Genomic DNA, 20542 nt, shown 5'->3' on the forward strand with positions numbered 1-20542 from the left:
GTCTGTGGGTCTCTGCATCTGTGGATTGTAACATGATTATCTTTTACTTAACAGCTAATATCCACTTATGAGTATACACTATGAGTGTGTTTCTGGGTCTGGGTTACCTCACTTTCTAGTGAGTTTGCTTTTTTTTCACAGCTGAGTAATATTTCATTGTGTAAATGTACAATTTCTTTATCCATTCCTTGTTTGAGGGACATCTAGGTTGTTTCCAGCTTCTGGCTACTACACATAAAGCTGCTATAAACACAGTTGAGCAAGTGATCTCGTGGTAGGATAGAGCATCCTTTGGGCATATGTCCAAGAGTTGAAGCCCTTTAAAATTTTTAAGATTTGGTTTTTCTAAAGTTTTCATTGGGAGTTATATATAAGTCATGACACTTAATACAATATTGCATAGATATATTTTTAACGAAAACAAAGCAAAAATATCCCTCAGTACGTCTTGTGCAATCTTACCAGGACACAGAACTATAAAGAGAACATGAGCTAAGAACGGTGATAAGGAGGCACACAAAGTGACTGCTGAAGAGCTCTGGTGGAACCAGCTCAGCAGAGTCAGAACTTAGGAGGCATGGTACACTTTAAGCTCGTCCCACACAGACACAGGCTCCATCTGAGGCGCAACTCGTCCAAGATCAGTTCATATAACATCCAGTCTGCAGAGACTATGAAGGAGGCCTGCTGGAAAGGAAGGAGCAGGCTCTCCCACACAGAGCTGATGAGATGACAGAAGATAAGCAGCTGCCATACAAGCGAGTTTTCCTGCCATTCATAGATAAGAATTGTTAAGGCACACAATAAGTTTACTGCCAAGGCTACCAATTTCAGGCCAGTCTGAGCCTAGCCTTAAAATACTCCTGATGCAAGCATGCAAACTTGAATGTGCACTTAGAAAAGGACAGTCCCACAGAGCCGAAGCCACAGTGTTAGGAAGGGTGACTGTCAAGCACTGTCTTATAGCTTCTTGGTAAACAGCATGCTCTGCCAAGTGGACAGATGAGCCATAAAGAGTGTGGGCCAAATGTTTGTGGCGCACACCTTTAATCCCAGAACTTGGGAGGCAGAGGCAAGTAGATCTCTGTGAGTCTAAGGCCAGCCTGGTCTATAAAGTGAGTTCCAGGACAGCCTGAGCTATTAGTAAGACCCTGTAAAATGTTTAAGGATAACATACAAATAAGAACACCTTATATTTATAGTTTACGCTTTTTAATGGCCATGACTAACATAACATTTGTTTACAACCATCAAGACCTACCGGTCTGTGATAGGAGCAAAGGAAGATATCATAAAGAAAAAATTTAAAACATTGAAATGTGAAAATCTTGACTTATTGAGCTAATATTTTCAGAAGCCTACCTTTCCCTTAAATTCATGTCCTCTATGGTATAGTTTAAATCAAGGAACTTGTGAGAACATTCACTAGGACTCCTCTGAAAATCAAAGAAATGACTTTAAAAATGTGAAAATAAACTATATGATCAAAGAAACAAATTAATAGAAGTTAGTATCCTTCCAAAGTTCATCACACATGATCTTTGTACATTTCAGTGAGGGGTGCTTAAGAGATGGCTCAGTGGTTAGGAGCACTAGGTGCTCTTACAAAGGACCCAGGCCAGTTCCCAGCACTGGCACGGCAGCTCACAATTCCTGTAACTTCAGTCCCAGGTGATCCGATAGCAAATGGGTTCATTGTTCTATAACCAATAAACAGTTGTTCTGTTCCAACTGTCATTCCAAAACCAATGCAGATACAAGAAAAAACAAGTAATCAGACAGAATTATTCAAAATAACTTTATTAAGACTATTCTTGTTCCCCGGGAGCAGGCCCAAGCTAGCAAGCTCCCAAGAACTGGGCCCAGACCAGTTCTTCCACGGGATCAGGCTTAAGTCAATGTCATCTGCAGGACCAGGCCCAAGCCATCGATCTCTATGGCAGCAGGCCCGAGCTAGCAACCTCCGCCTGAGCAGGCCCAAGCCAGGAACATCCGCGGGAGCAGGTGCAAACATGTGACCTCCACCTGAGCAGGCCCAAGCCAGTAATATCCGCAGGACCGGGACTGAGCCAGTGACCTCTGAGAGACAAGCCTGAACCAGGGACCTCTGCAGGACCTGGCCCAAGTCACTGATATCCGCAGGTGCAGGCCAGTCAGTGACCTCCTCAGGAGCTGGCCCAAGCAAGCAACCTCCATGGGAGAGGCCTGAAAGACCTCTGGGATGGCAGAGCGACCTCCAGGTGTGCTGAGCGACCTCCAAGGTGACTGGGACTGTGGCCCCAACTCCACCATGAGGAGCAACCATCCAGCCTTGGATCCATTGGCACCCGGAAGAGTGATCACCAAAGACATGGCCCCAACTATACCAATCAGAAAAAAAGATAGGTAGACAAGATAAGAACACACTCAACACCACAAAGAACAATATGGTACCATCAAAAACTATGACAGCAAGACTAGAACAGTCCAATACAGATGAAGCAGAAGAAAATGACCTAAAAAATAACTTTAGGAGAATGTTTGAGGTCCTTAGAGAAGAAATGAAAAATTAGGAAACAACCTACCTCAAGATCCAGCCATACTGCTGTTGGGTATACACCCAAAGGATGCTCAATCATACCACAAGGACATATGTTCAACTGTGTTCACAGCAGCATTATTTGTAATAGCAAGAACCTGGAAACAACCTAAATGCCCCTCGACCAAAGAATGGATAAAGAAAATGTGGTCCATTTATTTATACAATGGAGTACTACACAGCAAAAAATCTTGAAATTTGTAAGCAAATGGATGCATCTAGAAAACAGCATATTGAGTGAGGTAACCCAGACCCTGAAGGACAAATACAATATATACTCACTCATAAGTGGCTTTTAGACATAAAGAAAAACAAGCCTACAATTCACAACCCCAGAGAACCTAGACAACAAAGAGGACCCTGAGAGAGACATACATGGATCTAATGTACATGAGAGGTAGAAAAAAGGCAAGATCTCCTGAGTAAATTGGGAGTGAGGGGCTCATGGGAGAGGGTAGAAAGGGAGGAGGGAGACAGGGAGGGGAGCAGAGAACAATATATAGTTCAATAAAAAACACTAAAAAATTAGCTAGGCAAAAAAAAAAAATCTTGATGAGGAAACCACAGAAACAGCTGACCTGAGCTAGTAGGAGCTGACTCTAGACTGACAGCGGGGGGGGGGGGGGGATATCTGCATAGGATAGGACAGAACTAGGCCATCTAAATGTGGGTGACAGTTGTGTGGCTTGGGCATTCTGTGGAGCCACTGGCAATGGGAACAGGATTTATCCCCATCTATGAGCTGGCTTTTTGGAGCCAGTTCCCTATGGAGGGATACCTTGCTTAGCCTCGATACAGGGGGAAATAGCTTGGTCCTGCCTCAATTTGATATGCCAGACTTTGTTAACTACCCACGGGAATGGGAAGTCTTACCCTTTCTGAGGAGTGGATGGGGGGGGGGGGGTTAAGGTAGAATGGGGGAGAGCAGAAAGAAGGGAGGGAGAGAGAACTGAGGTTGGTATGTAAAATGAAAAAAACCTTATAAATAAAACAATAAAAACCCCACACCCACAGTCAGGCACCAGAAAAAACAAACTGTCCTCTTTTTTACAAGCTCACATGCATCCTGAGACATCCTACTTGCTATACTGCTTGTCAGCATCACTTCTTTTCATAGGAAAATGGTGACCCATGTGTCTTGGAAGGGGAATTCCACTCTGCTTGTGGCACTGTCATGGAAAGGGCACACTTACCTTGTGTTCATAATACACACAGAGGCCTGACAAGGCACACACGCTTCCTTCTCCCGCTTCTTTAAAACCCCTGAGAGAAAGTCGATCCGGATTCACTCAGGCTTCAGTTAGCACAAGCCCTGCAGCTGTTTCCTGCTGCCCAGCATCCGCTGCTGTAACCTACTTGGCATCACAGCCAGGCCCATCTTAAAGTCATTCGGTATCGTTACTCCTTTCTTCAGAGATCTCGTGTTTCCCATTCACAGCCCTGGTTAAAGGGGTATTTTTCCTTATCTGTATCAAATAGTTCATTCGTTTCTTTGCGTTGCAGAGGAAGCCCAAGCCCATCAGGATGCAGCCTGTCATGAGAACAGAATTTGAAAGCAAAGATCGGAAGCCAGATGATTTCTCCCCTAAGGAACGATGAAATATTAACTCACAGCACCACCTACCTTTCAGAAAAGGGGAGGAAACAAGGCTTATTTTCCAGATAAGCCCATACGGTTTGCTTAAACAATTAATGGTAAGGTTAGGTTGAAAGTGGAAAAAAAAGTAGAAAGTAAAAATAAACAAACAAAAAATAAGAAAAAAACCTGAAGTTCTACTGGCTATTGTGTAAACACTTGTAAGTGTTCATAAATTCCCTGGAAATGCTTCAAGTCCGGCCAGCAGCATCCACAAGACTTCAACACAACACAACATAACGGACAAACTGTGTTATCCTTGACGACTAAGTGGAAACTACAGTAAGGGGAAGAGCCCGTTTTGACTAGTAGAGGTGAAGATTCATTGATACTTTCTCAACTAAACATCAGCTACATCAGATATGGTTTTCCCTCAGGAATTTTTCCATGATTAGGTAGTTTCCCTTGTTTAAACTGGGAAAAAAAGGGGGACAAGGTACAAACTTTTTTTTTTTTTTTTTTTTTTTTTTGCCTCTCAGCACATCTGTCTGTTATAAACAGCAGTGTGGTAGTGTGGTGTGGACAGGCTGGCTGATACACACATAGCTCAGACCATGTACCCACATCCTTCAAATCAAGGTGATTCTTTGATCTCAGGCTTTGATAAAAGTTGTTCTATAAATGACAAATCCAATTGTCCCAGAGAATCTAGAGACATTAATTTTGATTAAAGGGGCAAGCATCTGCACCCATTATTACCTAATTATTAAAGGGGTCAAACCATGAGAGGCACTGGGTTTGTGCTCCCACCAACTGAAAGGGCTTAGCTGAAACAGTGCCTATGTGCAAGCTCGGTGGGGATCAATGTTCCTCGGATCTACAGGAAATGGAGGCACTACTGCTCATGATACCCGCCCACAGAAGCCAGTGCACATAAAGGGTTATTTATGGCTGTCTCATGCTCCCGTCCTCAGGTGTAAGAATTAGAGAAGGGGGCTGAGGAGAGGGCTCAGAGGCTGAAAGCACTTGTCTATGCCCTGGGTTTGGATCCTCAGAACCGCTGTGAAAGCCAGACACAATAACCTTACTTGTTCTTACAGGGGTTGGGAGACAGAGACAAGAAAATTGCCAGGAGCTAGCATGTAGCTAGCCTGGTGTAGACAGCAGTGAACAAGAGAGATCAATTATCAAACAAGGTGGAAAGCAAGAAGTCCCACCCAAGGTTGTTCTCTGCCTTCTACACACTCACCAGGGAACACATGTACACACCCACACAACCAGGCACACAGACACCTGTTCAGTATTCCAAACTGACCTGGAAAATAATGCAAATTATAAAAGCTATGTTGAAAACAGTACTTGGTCATAATTTTAAGTTAATTTGAGAAAAGTTTCAAAGAGTACATTTTCAAATGGCTTCTTAAGAATGACAAGCTGAACTAAGTATTCTCTTAGCAAACGTTATACTGGGGCACTAATTATTTTTGAAGGTTCTTTTGTTAGGGCTATAGTTCATCATGTCGCACTTCATACAGCTTGTACTGTACGGTCTTTCTTCTGGTGGATTTATGTCAGCTGACACTAAGGAGAACTTTTCTGTGACTGGTGAATTCAATTACCATTCATTACCATCCAATTTAACTATCGTTACCTTGCCAGAGCTGCCAGCACAGAGGAGCTGTTCTAACATCAATGATAATGAGGGACAATCTGGTTCAACAGATGGAATAAAAGAAGGATATCTCCCCTCTGTTCTGCTTCCTAGGTCTTCTAGTCTCTTTTGAGACAAGGTCTCAACTATGTAGCTAGCACTGGCTAGCCTTGTGAACTCACGGGAATCCTCCTGCCTCGGTCTCCCAAGATTACAGGTATGAAGGCTGAGCTTATCAACTACTTTTCTGTTTTGTGTGTCACACCAAAGTAAACTAGACTTTTTTTAATTCCTCACTTTTGATTTTGCAATACAAAGGTGTTTACAAAGTTTTATCAAACAACACTTTGTATATAAAACAACACAAACTTACAATGTGCAGTGAGAAACAACACAATTTATTTCCATTCATTCCAAGTCGGCAGAAGAGCTCACTGCTGAATTTAGATCAACGACAGCTTTTCACGGAAAGAAGTCCCCCAGCCCCTCTGTGAGATGGAGTCTTACTGTGTAGCCCACCTAGCCCAGAATTCGGAGCTGTCCTCCTTTCTCAGTCTCTCAAATGCTTGAGGTGACAGGTACAAACCCAGTGGCTCCCCTAACTTTTATGAGGTAGGGTCTCTGAACAAACACTCTTCTGTTCATTTCCTCTTTCTTCATAAGAAGTTCACAGTGTCATAGAAGTGAAAAATAAGACTGGGAAGATATATATATATATAGCTAAGACATCAGCTTTATATACACAAAAGTTTAATAATGTTGTCACAACCCCTAGTAAAATGTAATCCTTATTTACTAATCCAGAATAAACTAACTGTACACATTAAATTGTTCAAGTATATCAAGAGCACTCACTGCTTATAAAAAAAGAGAGGTCCCAATATGGACAGACATCTCTTTGAAGCCCACTTATAAGTTCGACACGATTAAGTTAGAATTCTATATTTTTTAAATTTTACAATATCATATATTCACTATTAGTGATTGGCATCAGTTCATCCCTTCTGTACAGCACCAGAGGTTAAAGATGGATTTGACTAACCAAACGCTCTTTATTATCACAGGTTATCATCACACATTTCTACAATGAACAGACAGGGAAATGAAGACAGCTCAGGCCAAAGGCTTCGCCTTATATAAATAAGTATTTCACCTACTTCAGACTTACAACCAATTGCATATCTGGTTAACAACTACTCAGGAAACGCCTGGTCTTTGAAGACTATGCAAGTCTCATGGGATTCTCTAGGTTTGCTTTGAAACTTTCAAGAAACCTGGTAGCCAGTTCGTCATCAACCACTCGACTGTCACTTGACATTGTGACAGTTATAAGCTGGTGCTGCTGTAGCTGGGGGTTCCCCTCTTCATCTTCAGTGAGCTTCAGTACAGGTCGGAATCTCCCAACTGCCAAAATACAGGCCTGAGGAGGGTTGATCACTGCAGAAAACTCATCGATGCCAAACATCCCCAAGTTGGAAATACTAGGGAGGAGAAAAAAAACTGCTGAAGTTAGCATGGCCCAAAATACATATGTGTACTTTATTAAAAACCTGTGGTTTGCTCCTGAGTCTCATACCATACCACTTAAAGACAAAGAATATGTCTCTCAGTAGACACATGAATACCATAATTACCCAAAAGCCAGCACTCACTGGAGGTTCTAATAACTGACACACTCAGAGGAGAGATGGAAGGCGTGATGAGCTACAGAGGAACCCAGCTGCTAGGTTCACAGACACCCTGGTGATAGCAGCACACAAACAGGACTAGTAAGGGAATTTCTGCTGCCAGGTAAAAGGTCAGTATTATTATACTATATGTAAGTTACTAACATTGAACTAAGAAATCTTAAGATAGTATCATTTAGCATAATGTCACAAGAGAGATAGTGGTTAGGTAGTAGATTTAATGAAGATCTATGACCTCTATGAGAAAGATATAAAACAAATGAAAGAAACCGAAGTATGTAGAAACACTCAATACTGTTTGAACCGCCAAACTTAATGCAGAATTCCAATCAAAACCTCAGCTAAATATGTTGTGTGCCTGTCTGAAAAATGACAAAGAATCCCTAAAATTTGTTGGAATATGAAAAGGAGTCAGAAAAGATGATCATGAGTGTAGAGTGCCGAGCCGGAGCCAGGCAAACAATGGAGACCCGACACAGAAGCTGGACAGGACAGCCACGGCACCTTCCCAGTGCTGGGGAGAAAGCCTTCAGGGACAACCCTGGGCTCATCTCGTTTTTTTGGGACAGAAGGATCCTTGACTCCTACTTCACACCGCATGGAACTCTAATTCCAGATGGACCGTGACTGATCTGGTGTCACGTAAAAAGGGAACGGCAATGCCTCTCAACGACAGCCTGGAAGAGCTTCACTGGAAAGACCAGCGTTCCGGACAGACGACAAACAACACCACCCATCAAGAGAAACATGGGCAAATAGTGAAGTTCTTTAACACACAGAGCCTCTGTTGTATTGGACATGCATACTACAGAGGCTGTGCATCTACACATGCTCAGTCCTACAAATTGGTTTTCAAAAGCAGACACAAGACTTTCTAATGACTTCATCTGATAAACCACCAGGCAACCAAATAGCTGATGCTATTCATCACTATTCATTGGGATGTTCTTGACCACAAAAAGACCCCCCAGAAATAGTAAAATTTAAAGCCTACCATCAAAATGCTGCCAAGAACACAGAGCACAAGGACTCCGTACAATGAAGTGCAAATCTGTACAAACATTTTGGAAAACTCTTTGACAGAATCTATCAACGCTTTTAATCTAGGAATTCTGCTTTTAGGACCACACAATAAAAACATGCACCATAGACAAGGGTAAGCATGTGCCCGGCACCATACTTGTAAGTGCACTAATGGAGAAAGAACTTGAATACCTATGGGAATAAGACCGACATGAATACACTAACACAGATTAGCATATACTACAGCAGTGGACAAATATCTGCTTCACAGCAATCACAGGGAACTCTCATGGACACAACACCAAAAGGCTAGACAATAAAGATCACTGTATTTATAGACAGTATTATTTATATATCTTTCATTCACATAAAGATAAAGCAGCAAATGAAACTATGATCATTTTCACAATATTACCTTTACAAGAGAGATGATAGGTGTTACAGCCCTTTTAACATTTGACTAACAGGTTTTCTGACTTTTGTCAGGCCCCCTTCCCGCCAAAAAAGAAACAAAGAGAGATGACAGTAAGAAGGATAAAAAGCAACATATGAAATGTGCTTTGTATATTTTTGGGGTGGTGTCATATTTCTTCTTCACATTACAAAATAAACAGGCTACACTCAGTGTATTTTATGTTAGTGACATTTAAAAGTAGAGTTGATAATAGAAGGCTATTATAGGTTCATTATATAGATAATGATAATAACAAATCAAAAAAAAAAAGGAAATGGGTGAGGTTTATAAATCTACCTTGCTTGTAAAGTAACTAAAAAATAAAAGCTTGCTGGGTGGTGGTGGCGCAACCCTTTAATCCCAGCACTTGGGAGGCAGAGGTAGGTGGATCTCAGTGAGTTTGAGGCTAGCCAGGACAGCCAGGATAGTTACACTGAGAAACACTGTCTCAAAAAAAAAAAAAGTTTAAGAACTGAGCACCATTTCATGTTGCTAACAGAAAGAGTGTTTCTCTCACACCCAATAGGCCCCTCTAGCTGTGGGGAAAGCCTAACTACTCTGAGAGATCCTTCCCCATGTCCTGCTATTTACATTAAAGTACATGCACTGAGCCCACATTTTTAAAATGTCTTAAACACACACACAAAAAAAATGGTTGACAAGGATTGAGTAAGTCTTATTCTATTGCTTGATGCTACTGATAATTCAGAGTTTAAATCTTACCTAAAAGATCCTCCTTGGTACTCCTCAGGTAACAATTTCCCATCTCTTGCTTTCTTCGACAGAACCTGGGGAAAGAGAAGAGCACAACAATGAAATCACGTTCTAGTTAATTGCATAACCGGAAATATTTGTACAGGGTATACTCTCACAACTCAGGGTAAGTGTTAGATGTTCAAACATATCTAACACATTTACAGGAAGCTTGAGAACAGACAATCTGAGAAGGTAAAGCTCAACAGAGTTCCTTGAAAGCTTCCGAGCTCTCAGTTTGCCATGTATCCATGTTGTGCAATGGTTCCGTGCCTTCTATACACAACACTTTATACGCTGCTTATAGCTTTTTCCTTGTACCACAGAAATATTAAAGTAGACATTCTTGCCAATCCAGTAGGTTTGAAACAGTGAGACAAAGGGAAATGGACAAGCCATGGACACCACAGAAGGCCTGTGAAGGGAGCACGAGAACTATATAAACAAGGAGAAGGAGCCAGCCAAGTGAGGCGCCAGGAGGAGCTGGGCACTGCCAGCATGCCAACCTGCCCAAGATCCAGGGCCCCTCAAAAAGATGGCTCCCGCCTGCAGGCAGAGAGCGCCTGTCTCCTTACTGCTTCTCACTAGCTGCTGAAGCCCGACCCTCACAGTCTCTGGTGAAGACTGGAAACTCAGGCCTCTCTGTTCTTACCTTTCTGTCTCAGGCTCTCAACCCTGAGCATAAGACTTGTCTACCAGTCAGAATACGAGCGCTGGAGGACAATCCTTTCAGTCCATGGAGCCCGTCCAGTCACTCTCAAGTGTAGGGCATAGCTGCTGACTCTTCAGGTATATCCATCTGCTTATTTCTTTAACATGGAATATGGTTTTTGTTTGTATTTTAAGAACATATTACTGATTTAGAGGAACAATGGCCTCACCACTACCACCAAACAGCTTAGTGGGAAGTGGAAAGCTTGGCTGTTGGTAGCACAGGCTCTCCTCTAGGGCCCAGCTGATGGGATTGAACAGGAAATCCACCACTTAACAGCACAGGGGCTGACACAAATTATTTAAGTGTTTTCCTTATCAGTTTCTCCATCTCATGAAATTATTATTTGCCTCCGGTAGATGTCTTTAAAGAGAACCAGGGAGAATATATACGAAAGGCGTACAACAAAGCTGACGCATGGGGCTACTAGCACGGTGATACACAACTTTAGTCCCAGCACTCGACAGGAAGGCAGAAGTGTGGCCGAGGCCAGTCTGGTCTACAGAGGGAGTTCTAAGATAGCCAGGGCTATATGAAGACAGCCCTTTCGGGGGGGGGGGGGGGAAGCTGACACAAAGAATGTCAGCTGTTGTTATTCCAGTCATTGTTGTCACTGTTAATCATAAAAACACTTAGAATTCTATAACAAGATTGTAAAGCATTCATTTAAGAGATAGCCATACTGGTCTATATTAAAATCACTCTAAGTTTTTTTCTGCTCAAACACAAAAGCATTAGACTTTGGAACAAGACACAGTATAAAATCTTCACATATAAATGGCAACAAAATAGCTACTGAGAAGTGATATTCTTCCAAAACTGGAACTTGGCTCACCTTCCCCTCAGGGAAAGGCGGGAAGGCGTCAGAATCCACGAGGCAGGCACAGGTGGGAATGCGCATTTATCACCAGCAGAGCTGCAGCTGAGTCACCACGACTGCTCAGATTAAGCTCAGCACCTAGTTTAGTGCCTGGCTCCCATCAGATCACGAGTGGCATGGCACGCTGACCTGGGCTGCAGCAGGTGTACCTTCTGCTAGTGCTCAGAACTTCCTCATCTCCTACGCTAAGGTTCTTTCAAATGCAAGGAGCAGAGAATGCTAGCATAGCTGTTTTAATGATGTGGTATTACAGTAGTAAAACTTGTCAAATTGCTCAGAACCAATGAAATCTATAATAGTTCAAATTTACTGCATATAAAGATGGGAAAATCCCAGCTCTACAGATGGTAACTTCCACCTAGCATTTTAGAAATGTTATTTCAACACCTAGTCTCCTTTCACCTTCACTCACGCAAGTGCATGCTTCTCAATAGTGCTGAAATCCTTGATCAATAATGCTCCTGAACAGCATTCCCCGACCCTACAGCTTCACTTTGTTACCCTGTGGCCAACCCATGGGCTGAGAATATTAAATGAAAAACTCTAGATATGAAGAGTAATTTTGAAATTACATGCTGTTCTGAATAGTGTGCTGAAACTATGAAGCTATACAGAGCATGCACTGCCCCTCTGGTCCAGCGCTCTCCTGCTGTGTACACTACTCACCCATAGATACCGAGCCCACCAGATCAAGTCCTGGCATCACCATAGTGCTCCCGTTCACCTAATTCATACTGTACTTAAAAATGTTTCCAACGAGCAAGATTAATGGTGCTGGCATATGACACCATTATAACTGCTCTACTTTAGCGCTATTGTTAACATGAATTAAGCGTTGCACAAGTCTGTATGTACAGGGAAAAGTACATATGGACTATTTTGGGGCTTTTACTAGGTAACCTTGGAACGTATCCCTTGTGGGTCAGAAGAAACAACTTACGTTATATCCCAGAAAAGCAGTCTATTTACTTTGACTTTTAAACTGACCTAACTAGTACAACCTTCCAAATGAGAAAAAAGGATGCACTTCAACCCATACCGATAGATGTTGCAAACCTTTTCAAGGAAGAACGAAGAACTAAAAATGTTAGATCCACTAAACTCACCTTTAATTATGTATAATTCAAAAATTCTAAGTAAGATTAATTTTTATAGCATCATGCTTAAAAACAGACCAACATGCAGTGTTTACTTTGGGCAATAGAACTGGGAGTTTCCCAAGAAAGTTTTACCTCTGCTTTTTAGCTACTATGTAACTTGTTCTACCAATCAGCATAAAATCCATCCTTGCTACAGGAACAATCAATCAAATGAGTATCAAAGTTTCAGCACCAACACTTCAAGACATGTGCTGTGATACTTCTGCCAAGAAATGCCCTTGGGGATTACTGTGGCTGTCAAAGTTGACTTGCATGCATGACTACTTTGTTTTTTTTTTTTTTTGTTTGTTTTTTTGGTTTTTTCGAGACAAGGTTTCTCTGTGGTTTTGGAGCCTGTCCTGGAACTAGCTCTGTAGACCAGGCTGGTCTCGAACTCACAGAGATCCACCTGCCTCTGCCTCCCAAGTGCTGGGATTACAGGCGTGCGCCACCACCGCCCGGCTGCATGACTACTTTGTAATGTGCTATGCTTTAGTGACAAAAATGCCTTCATTTTGGAACTTCAAAAATTGCTTTTCAAGAGATTCAAGAAAGCTAAAGTACTTTACCTTGGTTTCAGTGGTCTTAATCTACAACTTTAAAATCTACCTGAAACAGCATCACTGTGCTGGCTAGTCTATGTCAACTTGATACACAAACTAGTTATCTCAAAGAAGGGAACCTCAATAGAAAAAAATGTCTCCATAGACCTGGTTGCAAGGCATCTTCTTAATTAGTAGTTGATGGGAGAGGGCCCACTGTTGGCGGTGCCATCCCTAGGCCGGTGGTACCAGGTTCTATGAGAAAGTCAGTGGGGACCAAGTCAGTAAGCAACATTTCTCCATGGCTTCTACATCAGCTCCTGTTTCCAGAATCTTTTCCTGTTTGAGTTCCTGTCCCAGCTTCCCACAGTGATGAATAGTGCTGTGGAAGTGTAAGCCAAATAAACTCTTTCCTCTCCTATTTGCTTTTTGGTTATGGTGTTTCATTGCAGCAATAAGAACCCTAACTAAGACAATCTTTAATACTGAATTTTGGACTTTGAAAAATTAAAGATTTGCCCAGAACATAAATAAAGCTGACTTCTAATTTATCTATACTTTAGTTTTAGAATTTTTGAATATTAAATTTCCTTAAAATAGGTAATGCCTTGAGAAAAGCTGAAAACCTAAATATGAAAGAGAGACACTTGAGATGACCACTCCTCCCCACAAAAACCACAGTGTAAACCTGATCACGTCAAGAATCTCAGAGGAGGGGTTGAGAGATGGCTCCATGGTTAAGAATGGGAGCTGCTCTTGTAGAGAATGGGGACTCGTTGCCAAGCACCCACAGAGGACTGATTTTCACTGCCAAGCACCCACATTCTCGACTGCCTACAACTCCAGCTCCGGGGCACCTGGACACCTTCCTCTGGCCTGAGGGCACACACCTGTGCTCACACATGGACACACCCTCCCCTAACATACAGACATATAAAAAAAAAAGGTTCTCAGCAGGTGCTAAGATGAAAACAGCCCATCGTCTGAGAGTGGTCTAAGGGACACATACCTTTACAGAGTCAGCGATCTCCTGTACACCCTTAGCAGCTGCATCTTTGATGATCGGTGTAATTAAACCTTTATCAGTTGCCACAGCCACTGAAATGTCGACAGAGGGCAGCTGCTTTGGGCCTTCTCCATCCCAGCTGACATTAACCCCAGGCATTTGCTGCAAGTAGAAGAACAACATGCCATGAAGGAAGCGGCTTGGGATTAGAGCAGTCAGAGAAACACAGTTTACGTTATAGTGCATGTGAATACAGCTGGACAGAGAGATACAGAAAACTTTGGTTTGGGAGAAAATGGCGTGGCTCACCACTGATTACTACTCATCTTTGAGAAGAACAAACACTTTTCGGCAGTATGATTGAGACAATTCTGCTGGTACACATGTTTGAACTACATGACCAATATGAACAGAAAACAGTAGTGATATTCAACTACTTTCCTTTGTCACGAAAGCTTGTCTTGCAGGCACAACTCTGTAGTACATATAAACAAGCTTTCAGTCATGAGTCCTCTATTTAAACTCAGGTCCCCGAGCATCACAAACAGGAGACAGACATCACAGACGCACAGGTAGAGTTAACAGAAAGATAACTACCTGAAGGATAAAAAGAATATGCAAAATGACTAAATGCTGGAAGGTACGTAGTGATGTTGCCAAATATCACAGGACGAAAACGGTGCTGAATACAAAAATCAAAGGCCAGCTTCTCTTCTCAGAGAGTCTCTGCTTTTACAGAGTAAGGCCCAAGCGTCCAGGCCTGCTATTCCCAAGGAAGAGCGGCCGGCCTCCGCCCTGCCTGTCTCACTGCGCTTGCGCCACTCTGCTGGGACTGACTTTCTCACTCTACGCAGATTCTCGTTTACTCCTTTGCACTGTAATTAGTCCATCATTCTTAGAACCTCTCTGTATTATCCATTCACAACAATGCCACAACATTAAAATAGGAAAAAAAAACTCCTAATCCCTCAAAAGATCCCAAATTCTTCAGATAATACAAAAAACAAGGGGTCAGAAGTGGCTCAGCCTGAGCTCACACTACTCTTCTAGAGGGTCAGTGTCCACATCAGGAGCTTGACAGTCACCTGTACTCCAGCTTGAAGGGTTCTAAAGTCCGTTTCTGTACTCCATGGGCATAGACACACATGTGTACAAGCCCATATACAGAAACACACACACAAGCATGCATGCACACCAGTAAAACCTTCAACATGGAAGGCTACCTTGAAATTACATTTAATTAATAACTACATAATGAAGGCCCATGGGACATGGTCTAAATTGGATCCAAAACAATTTTCATAACTTTAATCCTTTTTACAAATTGTTACAATTATTCCCACACTCAAGTTTTCTAACACAGACCGAAGAGAAGGCACACACAGTATAAACAATGGGAGCACAGGTCAGCAACAACACAAGGACGTTTAGAGCATCTCAGACAACAGCACTGAACACCACAGCAGTCAGAGGCTCCAAGCTAACGCGTTCAGGAATCTGCACATTCTTGGAAAATGCATGCTTCAAAAATGAAGAAGACAGAAAATCAGGCAAGCAATAACTATGAAGGTAAATGAGAAAGCACCAAATCTCATTAAAATCAACTAGATTCGGTGATTTTTATTGGTGAATTCTATAAAACTCTAAAAATTAGTCTTTTTAATGACCTGAAATGAGTACAGGTAAAGCTAACAAACAAACACAAAGCCCGGAATCCATTTCACAAAGTCCAGACAGGCTGGAGAGCGGCATGACAGCACAGAGACAGAGCACCCGGGGCACGGACTCTGGAAAGCCGCAGCTGCAGAAACCACGGGCTTTCGTCCATGCTGTCACTCACTGTCACTGCTCAAACTTCTCTCCACTTAGTACAACAGGGGACAAATTGGTGTTTACCGAATAAATGTGCTTTATTCTGCTATAATTTGGGAGTCCTTTTGATTTTCAGTGTCTTTACCAGTAAAGCAAACAAAATTAAATAACAGGATATTTTTAGCAACAAAATTATACATATTTTAAGCCAAGAGCCATCTAGAAGCCACAGTTATTTTGCTCTGGCCACTTACTTTAAGAGTCACAGCTGCTGCTCTGATGATAAAGTCATTCACTGAGACTCTGATGTCATCTGAAAGAAAAATAAGCATATTCAAACCTCTAATTATTACACTGACCCTTAAGATTTCAAACTTGTAGATTATGGACAGGTCTTGCACACAGCGATGAAAATAAAACACCAGATCTGCACTTGTCTCATAAAACAGGTTTTGCCGCTTCAGCAAAATGTGAATCACACAACGTCCTACACACAGTGGAAGTCGTGGAAGCAAAAGCTCACGTCCAGGGTGGAGGCACAGCTTTGGGTAACCTGCGCTTACGATGTCAGGATTGCATTCCATTTTCAGTATTCTTCCTCATGGAGAAGTTCACCTCCAAGTCCACCTCGATTACCATTTTGTGAAGTTATTCAGAAATCATGCATGAGAACTTGAATAAAAATGCTGCAACTACAGTCAAATAAAAGGCCCAACTAGCACGCCACTAAAGGGCAATCTCTGCACTTGTGTGCTTGTGTGAGTTTCTTCTCATTTTCAAGTGTCTTTATTCTATGCACATTTTATAATATATTGATAGTATTAGAAGAGCAGTGTAGGTAAATACACTAAAGAGATGACTGAATTCATAAAGGGTGCTTAAGTTTCCTTTTTTACTAAGAGTATACAATGGAAAGGATTTAAGACAAGCACCTTTAAGCATTAAATGGGGCTTAAATGGGAATTGCTTTTTAACTCAGTGCCATAGGATACAGCAACAGCCAAAGCTGAAGTGATGCTGGCACGGGTCCTGGTGCAAGGGTCTGGGGGCAAATGCTGGGGATCTCTGTGAATTTACGGTTAATCCATGTGGCTAAATTTCCTTGCAGTATACATAATAATTAAGAATGAAGCTGGGTTTCCCACTTTCCCATGTTAATGATCATAACTAAATATTTGACTTCTCCCTTGCTACTGCCAATGAATATGATGTCACCTGAGAGGGAAAAGCACACCCCTTTCTTTTAAGAATTTGTAGAAAAACTTCTTGGTCAAGATCTAGTGAATAACACATGGCAAAAAACCATGCATCCTGTTCCTGCGGTGTCACGGAACTCCACGTGAGCAATAGCTCAGTACAAAAGTGTGCGGGTATTTGAAACAGAGTTGAGAAGAACTGCACCAACCCTTCTACTTGAAACCATAATGGAAAGAATCTGCTGCACGTCAGTCTTCTAGGCCACATCCAAAACTATGTGAACATTCTGTTCTGTTTGTTTAAAATCTCCTCCACGAGTATAAATCTAAGTGCATTTCCAGCATTTGGAGACATTAGAAGGATAACCACAGGCTAAAATTTGCTCTGTACAAATTCAAATATATGATAGTCATATTAGGAACTCATTCTGTCGACCTCACCAGGCCCCCACAGGCACAGAGTGACAACCCACAGTCCTAAAGCCACAAGCTCCATACCCTCACCTGGAATTCTGACCTCCACCCACACAACATCCCTTTCTTCACCTTGAACACTCGCACTTACTGGTTTCCTCGACTGCCCAGATCCTCCCAGCTTTCTCCTCTCTGACTACTCCTTTAATCTAAGTTCCCGCCTCTCAATGCTTGAATGACCCAGACAGGAACTTGCAATTCCATGGTTCAGATGCCATTTATAGGATGATACTCTGCCCCCAATTCCATCCTAATTTTCATGTTCAGAGCTTCTGGACTGTATGTCCAGCTTCACATAAGATGCCTCCCTCTTCAAAGCTCTAGGCCTCTCAGACCCAGTGTGTGCAAGGTGACTCCAGCTCAACTATCTTCACTTCAGTTCCTCACTATGGGAAATGTTAAGTATCAATGATAGTTACTAAACACATAGTGAAGAAACTGAATTTGGTAATGTTCACCTACATAACCCTAGCATTAGAGAGCCAAGGATAGGATCATCATGATTCTCTGTGGGCTACAAAGAGAAATTACCTGCAAATGCCATACAAACAAACCAACAAAACCCCCAAACAAACCCCAAGGATCAGTTAAAATCCCAGATGTAGGCAGTTTTACTCTTAAATATTATCAACATTAAAAAGAGAACCTTATTCTACCAAACAATTCCATAAAGTAAAGGAAGAAAAAACATTTTCTAACTTTTTTACAAGATCTGAAGACAAACCTTGGGAACACAGAACAAATGCAGGAAAGAAAGCAGAGGGGTAGTTTTTCAGACAGGCATATGTATAATTATATAAAAACATAAATATGATTATACATATACAGACCAGCTTGGAACTTGCAGTTCTCTTGTCCTAGCCTCCTGAGTGCCACTAACACCCAGCTGACGGACAGATCCTAAACAAATGCTAATAAAATCAGACAATACATGAAGAAGCTCTGTGTGAGGAATACTGGGTTGATACAACTCAAGTTCGACCAATGGAATTTGGCATCTTAACCAAAAGGGAAAGACTCTCTCAAAAGATGACCAAAAACTTTTTGACAAAAATTTGGCATCCACTCATGCTTAAAATTCTCAGAATACAGAGAATGGGAATTTCCTCAACCTGAAAAAGATCTATAAAAAACTTAATGTAAATGTTAAAGACTGGATGCTTCTCCCTACCCAAAATATAGGAAAATAAAAAGAATTAGGACCTATTAATACTGAATTTGTCATGGTGCCAAAAACTTTCACCAGTGCAATAAGAAAAGAAAGCAAGTGGATTGGGAAGGCTGGGGTAAAATATCCATGTTAACAATCTACACCTCTCTGAAACTTTATTTAAAATGCGTTGAGAGACAATTTTATTTAATGTCAGAAAATGTGTTTTGAAAATACAACTAAAAATTGCATAAAGAAGGGTAGCACCTACCTGATGTCTAAAATACACAGTACTCTTAAATTAGGCAAGGGTTTTGTTAAGACCTTTGTGTGTCTAACTAGTATTATCAAAAGGTATTCAAAATTAGGAAAAGCATTTAGCCTGAGCAAGTCATTCATCAGTCCTTACAAAATAAATTAATTAAAAAATAGACCAAGTTAAGGGAGACAAAAATATTGAGCTTATTTTCACTTATGCAAACAACCACCAGTCAGTAGCGACTCCGTAATACTATGGCAGAGCTCTGTGTGTGGCAGAGTGCGGGATGAACATGAACTGAATGACAGGATGGTAACATCACAAAGGAGAGTTTGTAATGAAAGCATGGAAGAATAGGAATCCTTATTGTAAAAGTAATAATCTGTGATTAATTCAACATTACACACCCAATCTATTTCACGTAGGAAAAAACATTTTCTCCTCCACCCAGCCCTGTGCAAAAGCAAGCCGGAGTAGAGTGCAATCAGGTTATGAAAGGATTAAAAGCCACACAAGGTGCATTCTATAAAAGACTTGATGATCACCAGATTAGCATGCTTTCTGCATTAAGTAAATTCAACTTTCCTAACCTTTGACCAGATCTTGTCTAACTTTCAAAACTGCTCCAAGGTCACAGTCAGCAGTAGCATAGGCATGAGGCACAGTGCTCTTTGATTCAGTTAACCTCTTGGCAATAACTCTTCGAATATTGCTGGCAGGAATTTCGGTGAATGTGCCCTGCAATAAGTAAATAAAAAAACAAATAAAAGCAATTTGTTCATTAAAACGTAAGTGTAATGGAAGAAAACAATAAAACTACCTATCTGAAATACAGTCTTAGAGACCTAATAATTTATGACAGGATTAATTTAAGAAAAGTACTATTAAAACTCTTTAAATAAAGGGAGAATATAAGAAATCTAAGTACTTGGCTTGCGTTTACACAACTATAGACAAAAATAGCAAAAGTTAAATTTGAGTTATGAGTAAGACATCTTGTCTTTTTTTCATTTTTTTTTATTATTGAGAAAAGGAAGAAAAAAAAAACAAGTTTCCACCTCCTCCCAGCCTCCCATTTCCCTCCCCCTCCTCCCACCCTTCTCCCCCTCCTCCCATCCTTCTCCCCCTCCTCCCTCTCCTCTCCCCCTCCCTCTCCAGTCCAAAGAGCAGTCAGGGTTCCCTGCCCTGTGGTAAGTCCTAGGTCCTCCCCCCTCCGTCCATATCTAGGAAGGTGAACATCCAAACTGGCTAGGCTCCCACAAAGCCAGCACATTGCATTGTCTTATCATGTTTAAGATATCTAGAAATAAACCAACCCATCATCACCATGTACCTATGTGTCATGTGAGTACACACAAGTATATACACACATGTTGAGTATGGGAGGAACACATCACTATATACATATGTACGATGCATATATGTGCACACATGCACAGGTACAACGAGTATGAAAATACAGAAAGAAATACCTACTTATCCATCCAGATAGCCTGTAGGCAGTTTGGGTTACAAATGCTGACTTATAAAAATGGATTATTGTAGAAAAAGGTAACACACTACATAGTGGATAATTAGTCAAAGAACATGCATTTTTGTGATGTAAAGATAATCATGAGTGTCTTATTTCGTAGGAATTCAAAATATAA

General features: G+C 41.5%; 1 protein-coding gene across 1 annotated transcript in view; it reads right to left on the reverse strand.

The window, feature by feature from the left end:
- Window positions 1–6182: 6182 nt before the first annotated feature.
- The window catches only part of Pdhx (pyruvate dehydrogenase complex component X), a 71711-nt gene continuing 57351 nt past the window's right edge, over window positions 6183–20542 (reverse strand). The window contains exons 7-11 of the mRNA XM_041679303.1: window positions 19484–19631; window positions 16069–16127; window positions 14006–14164; window positions 9694–9758; window positions 6183–7286 (exon numbers count right to left, since the gene is read on the reverse strand). Coding sequence (XP_041535237.1) covers window positions 7028–7286; window positions 9694–9758; window positions 14006–14164; window positions 16069–16127; window positions 19484–19631 — 690 coding nt within the window. The 3' untranslated portion in view covers window positions 6183–7027. The remainder of the gene's footprint in view (window positions 7287–9693; window positions 9759–14005; window positions 14165–16068; window positions 16128–19483; window positions 19632–20542) is intronic.

The sequence above is a fragment of the Microtus oregoni genome, unplaced genomic scaffold, assembly GCF_018167655.1.
Source record: "Microtus oregoni isolate MIOR12 unplaced genomic scaffold, Mior012 000031F_ref0000149, whole genome shotgun sequence".
NCBI classification, from domain to species: Eukaryota; Metazoa; Chordata; class Mammalia; order Rodentia; family Cricetidae; genus Microtus; species Microtus oregoni.